Here is a 6,260-nt window from a genome sequence, read left to right as displayed (position 1 = left end):
CCTGACCTGCTGTGCTGTTCCAGCAATAAAGTTTCAACTTTGATCTCCAGCATCTGCAGACCTCACTTTCTCCGCAACAGAGAGTCAACCAGTTTGCTGTGGGTCTGGAATCACATGTAGGCCAAACCAGGTAAGGATGGCAGTTTCCTTCCCTAAAAGACATTAGTGACCCAGATGGGTTTTTCCAACAATCGACAATGACTTCCTGATTCTTAATTCCAGAGTTCTTTTATTGAATTCAAATTCCACCACCTGCCGTGGTGGGATCAAGGAACCCACCAAAATTGGACGAATACATGAAAAGGACGAGAACACGGGGATACAGATCCTGTAAGGATCATCACAATGAGAAACAATCTAACCACCACCCCTCGACATTCAACAGTGTTACTATCATTGAATCCCCCACAACAACATCTTGGGGAGTTATCATTGACCAGAAATTAAACTGGACTCATCTCATAAACACAGTGGCTACAAGAGGAGGTCAGAGGCTAGGAATACTGTGGCGATTAAATCGCCTCCTGACTCCTGATGTTCACCATCTACAAGGCACAAGTCTGGAGTGTGATGGAATACTCCTCACTTGCCTGGGCGGGTGCAGCTCCAACAATTCTCCAGAAACTTGACATCATCCAGGACAAAGCAGCCACTTGATTGGCACCGCATCCACATACATTCACTCCCTCCCCCACCGACGCTCAGTAGCAGCAGTGTGTACTATCTACAAGATGCACTGCAGAAACTCACCAAGAATTCTCAGGCAGCACCTTCCAAACCCACGACCGCTTTCATCTAGAAGGACAAGGGCAGCAGATAAATGTGAACACCATTACCTTCAAATACCCCTCCAAGCCACTCAGCATCCTGAATTGGAAATATATTGTCTTTCTTTCACTGTTGCTGGGTCAAGATCCTGGAATTCCCTCCTAATAGCATTGTGGGTCAACCCACATCACACGGACTGCAGCGGTTCAAAAAATCAGCTCACCACCATCTTCTCAAGGGCAGCTAGGGATGGGCAATAAATACTGGGCCCAGCCAGCGATGCTCATATCCCACAAATTATTTAAAAATTTAAAAAAAAAACTTTTCTGTACCCTCTCCAAAGCATCCACATCCTTCTGGTAGTGTGGTGACCAGAACTGTACACAATATTCCAAGTGTGGCCTAATTAAAGTTCTATAAACCTACAGTTTAACTTGCTTATCCTTTATACTCAATGCCCCTTCCAATGACTGTCCAATTGTCCCACCTATCCACTCCACCCTCTGATCCGACCTATCACCATCAGTCCCCACCTGCATCGACCTATCACCTTCCCAACAACCTGACCCCCACCCCCAGCACCACCCCACAACCCCTCCTATTTATCTCTCAGCAAACGCCCACCATCCAAAATTCCTTAGGAAGGACATATACCTGAAACGTCGATTCTCCTGCTCCTCAGATGCTGCCTAACCTGCTGTGCTTTTCCAGCACCACACTTTTCGACCCTTCCAATGAAGGCAAGCATGCCATAGACATTTATTACTATAACTACCTGCACTGTCACCTTCTGTGGACCTGCACACCCAGATCCCTCTGCATATCAATATTCCTCAGGGTTCTGCCATTCACTGTATAATTTCCACCTGTACTTGATCTTCCAAAATGCATCACCTCACATTTGTCTGAATTAAATTCCATCTGCCATTATTCTGCCCATGCCTCCAATTGATCTATATCCTGCTGTATCCTCTGACAATCCTCCCCATTATCTGCCAAACCTCCAAACTCTGCCAATCTTTGTATTGTCTGCAAACTTACTAATTAGACAATCATTTATGTAGATCATGAACAGCAGAGGTCCCAGCACTGGTCCCTGTGTAACACCAATTGTCACAAACCTCCATTTCAAAATGTATCCTTCTACCACTTCTCTTGGTCTCCAATGACTAAGCCAGTTCTCTATCCATCTTACCAGCTAAACTCCATTCCATATGAGATAAGTGAGTACATGGGATCCAGAATAATGTGACAAGGTGGATCCAAAATTGGCTTCATAGCAGGAGACAGAGGGTGGTGCGAGAATGTGGTGTGTGGAACCTGGTGTGCAGTGGTGTACCACAGGGATCAGTGATGGGTCCCTCGTTGTTTGTAATATTCTTAAAGGATATCAATGAGAATTGGTGGAGGAAGATAAATAACTTTGGATGACACAAAAATTGGCCAGGTAGTTGATAGTGAGGAGGAAGCTGTTAGGTTACAGGAGAATATAAATGGATTGGTCAGATCAGTGACAAGTGGAATTTCACCCTGGTAAATGTGAGGTGATGCACTTTGGAAGAAGGAACAGGACAAGGGAGCACTCAATGGCAGGACACTAGAAAGCTTAGAGGAACAGCGGAATCTTGGAGAGCTTATCCACAGGTCACTGAAGGTTCCAGGACAGGTTAATAGGATAGTTAAGAAGGACTATGGGACACCTACCTTTATCAGTCATTGCTTTGATTATAAAGCAGAGAGGTTATGTTGGAGCTGATACCACAATGTAAGCCACGCTGTCTGTCCTTCCCCTTCAGAGCCGTTAGTAACATCCTTGACCCTAGCCCCACATAGACAATACCCCATCGTAGAGTCGTGTCTGAGGCTGCATAATCACCCGTCTGTACTCCCCTTTATTGAGTCTCCTACCACTATTGTTGTCCCTCTCTTTCTGCTCCCCACCTTCTGCAGCTGGGCTGTGACTGCACTCCCCAGAAAAATTGTCACTTTCACTGTTTCCTAACGAAGAGAAACTGTGAACAGTTTTGAACATATTTTTCAAGATGGCGGCAGTGGTGGAGTTGGCATCATCCAGGCTTTCTCTCGTTCTTTTATTTGCTGTTTTCTCTTCTTCTTTTCTTAGTTTGTTTTTAGTTTTTGCTTCTATTTACCTTCTAAAGACAGCTGTTTTGATAGGAACGCAGCTTTGATGTGACCTGGAGCGGTGGTGGCTACAGAGTCAGCTGCATTGTAACCCAGAGAAACTTCTCTCGGGTGCACCGCACTCTGGAGATTTCCTGCCTCTCTTATTCTGACTGCCCTTCTTTAAAGGCAGGGTGACCACGTTTAAAAATGTGCTGTCCACATAACACCCAGCCTCAAGGATGCATTGCTCTTTGTCCAGCTGACATTGACGCTGTGAATCCCTCTCTCAGGCTGATCAGATTGAGTACACCTCCTACAGATGTGGCCATTCAGAGTGCCTGGAGCAATGAAGATTTCCCACATGTTAGTCATGCACCACATGGGACTGAGCTCCCTGCCTTGCCATCACTTAGACTTAAACTTACTACTCGAACATTGACTTTACTCTCCTTCCCTCTGCCTACTTTGATTTACTTATAGTATTTCATTGTAATGTTTTGACTTTTACTTGTCTCTAGTGCATAACAATAGACTTTTCTAATTTATGGAAATTTACAGATAGTCTCTAACAGCTGTTTCTTACCAGCCAATGAAATTATAGATTTTGTGTAATGTCACACTTTTTAAACATGAACCGACTGCTCATCCCACCCCATCTCACTCACTGCGACGCTCACTGATTAGATTAGATTCCCTACAGTGTGGAAACAGGCCCTTTGGCCCAACAAGTCCACACTGACCCTCCGAAGAGTAACCCACCCAGACCCATTCCCCGACCCTACATTTATCCCTGACTAATGCACCTAACACTATGGGCAATTTTTCATGGCCAATTCACCTAGCCTGCAAATCTTTGGACTGTGGGAGGAAACTGGAGCACCCAGAGGAAACCCACGCAGACACAGAGAATGTGCAAACTCCACACAGACAGTCGCCTGAGGCAGGAATCGAACCTGGGTCCCTGGCGCTGTGAGGTAGCAGTGCTTACCACTGAGCCACCGTGCCGCCCCAACTGCGCTCACTGCGACGCTGTCTGCTGTCAGGTATTTGTCTTTTGGCACAGTCTGGGTCTGAGCCAGTTCCTGAATAGGTCACTGGTGAAAAGGGGTTCAGGTGATTCTTGGGAACTGATAGTGAGTGCGCAGGCTGATGCCTACACAGTCCAATAGTTTGCCAACATTTTTTAGGTTTGAACATAAAAATGGTAGGCTGGAGAACAGTCAGTGTGTAAGGAGACAATTTCCAAATTGGATCTGTGCTAGTTTGGTAACTTCAGTTCTGGTGTTCTCTTTTACACAGCAGGATCTGCTGACAACCATTGGAGAGACAGCAGCCCTGGGAGCAGCTGGAATCATTTTTTGGGGTGATGCAGATTACAGTAACAGTGAGGTGAGGATTAACCCTTTGTCATCCCTGCTAAGCTGCTCAGTTGCTTTATAATTTTTGCTTCATGACCATCTTCCCCTTTAATGCACTGAGTGACTCCTCTGTTCTGCCTCCCTGGGTTACTGGACCCTTCCAGGTCCAACCAAGACAGAGCTGCTGAATGATCTCGGTCAAGGGGAGGTTGTCACTGGGCTAATGGTTTCAGCCAGGATCCCACCTAGTGTTCATTGTCCCTGGGGCAGTCATTGTACAGAGACTTGCAGGACATGGCACTGGCTCCATTGAATCCGCTGCTCTCTCTCCTCCTCCTCCTCCCATTCCCCCCATTTTCTATTTCAAATTTTCTGAGTTGCCTCAAAGCAGGATATATCTTTGGTTTGATGATGGTCAGGTTCTGGAGTAGGTTTGACTCTTGTTCCCCTTTTGTTCTCTAGAGTCGCTGTAAGGTGTTAAGGAGGTACCTGGAAGGACATTTTGGTCGATACATCCTGAACGTGACAATGGCTGCACAGTACTGCAGCCAGACGTTATGCCATGGCCAGGGTCGGTGTGAGCGCAGGGACAGTCAATCTAATGCTTACCTTCACCTCAATGCAAACAGCTTCCAGATCCTGGAGCAGAATGTGACTGAAGGACCCAAGCTGCTGCTCACTGGATCCTTGCGATCTGATGACATCAGGCAGTTCCAGGAGAATTTCCAGTGCCGCTGTTATCGGGGTTGGACAGGTCAAAGCTGCAGCACTGAGACCAGCGGCTGCCAGCTCCCTCTGTCTTCTGCTCTGAATCTCATCATAACAGTGCTGCTCTCTTTGACGATCTAACACTTCCTCTTTTCAAGCCAGGATTGATGTTTCTGAGAAGGGAATTTGTTACAGTCAAAGCATTTCTGCCAATCATACGATCCAAAGCTCCTGAACCTTTCTAGATGGGAACATTATTTTTTAAGATATTGAATTGTATAAAGAGACATTGTTTGTTTGCTGGTGAACAATTTCTGATATTTCTCCTGATATTTATTGGAAAAGCAGCTGTGGTAGGTGTCGGGAGTGGGAGCGGTGTGGAGGGGGCGGTGTCCAGAGTGGGGGCAGTGTGGGAGTACTGAGGGGGCAGCATGGGGGGAGTGAGGGGAGTGATGTGGGGGATCGAGAGGGCAGTGTGGGTGGAGCGAGGGAGTGGTGATATTTTTGGCTTGGGGTGAGCTGTATTCTGTAAACGTTCCTGTTGCTGAATGTGTCAGATTCATTGCTGCTTCTCACTGAGGGTAAAATACAAAACCAAAGACAAGTTTTCTGTCAGTTAATTGGGACACAATCTTCCAGAAACCATGCGCGTCAGTGTTAATAATATTATGTTGTTGTCAGTAAAACACTGTGGATCAGGATCAAAGTTGTACAGGTGTATTTTTTTAAAAGGACCAGTTTCTGTTCGGTGGCTTTAAAGAGATGCTGCAGATCCCATGTGAATATCTTCCCATCAGCCCAGGTTCCAGGTGGAGCTCAGTCTCTGAGTCAGGAGGGTATGATTAGGCTGAGGGGAGTGGCTGGTGGAGGCAGGAAGGGATGAGGGAGCATGAGGAGCAAGTGAAGGGGGAGCTAGGTCAGGGATGGTGGAGGGAGGATTGAAGGGCTGAGGAAAAAGTGAGGGGTGAGCACTGAGGGGGGAAGTGAGGGACCAACTTTAATTTGATGGAATTTCATCACATGACTGCATAATGTTGTTTCTTCGGTGGTCATCGATCCTTTTCTTTCAACAAATAGTGGTATTGGAGTGTGGGGGAATTTTTATTTCCATGGAAGAACTGAGAGGGTGGGAGACAGTGGAAAGAATGATATGAGTACAGAACATGACAGAGGGGGAGAGAGTGAGTGGTGGAGGGTGGGGGAGAGAGAATGACGGAGAGTGCGGGTGGGGGGAGAGTAAGGGGTAAGAGAGAGTGTGTGACAGAGAGGGAAAGAGTTGTGTTTATAAAATGATCCCAGGAA

General features: G+C 46.6%; 1 protein-coding gene across 3 annotated transcripts in view; it reads left to right on the top strand.

Moving 5' to 3' along the window:
* LOC122559115 (hyaluronidase-2-like) overlaps positions 1–5,659 on the top strand; it is a 30,822-nt gene extending 25,163 nt beyond the window's left edge. For 2 of the 3 annotated variants that reach the window (XM_043708428.1, XM_043708427.1), the window contains exons 3-4: positions 4,192–4,281; positions 4,713–5,659. In XM_043708428.1, the coding sequence (XP_043564363.1) occupies positions 4,192–4,281; positions 4,713–5,099 (477 nt within the window). In that variant the 3' untranslated portion in view covers positions 5,100–5,659. The remainder of the gene's footprint in view (positions 1–4,191; positions 4,282–4,712) is intronic. The other variant, XM_043708429.1, reaches the window with a different exon arrangement.
* Positions 5,660–6,260: the final 601 nt, after the last annotated feature.

Source organism: Chiloscyllium plagiosum, chromosome 18 (assembly GCF_004010195.1).
Source record: "Chiloscyllium plagiosum isolate BGI_BamShark_2017 chromosome 18, ASM401019v2, whole genome shotgun sequence".
Classification (NCBI taxonomy): Eukaryota; Metazoa; Chordata; class Chondrichthyes; order Orectolobiformes; family Hemiscylliidae; genus Chiloscyllium; species Chiloscyllium plagiosum.
The sequence above is the reverse complement of the archived record's forward strand: the minus strand, read 5'-3'. Positions and strand labels throughout refer to the sequence as shown.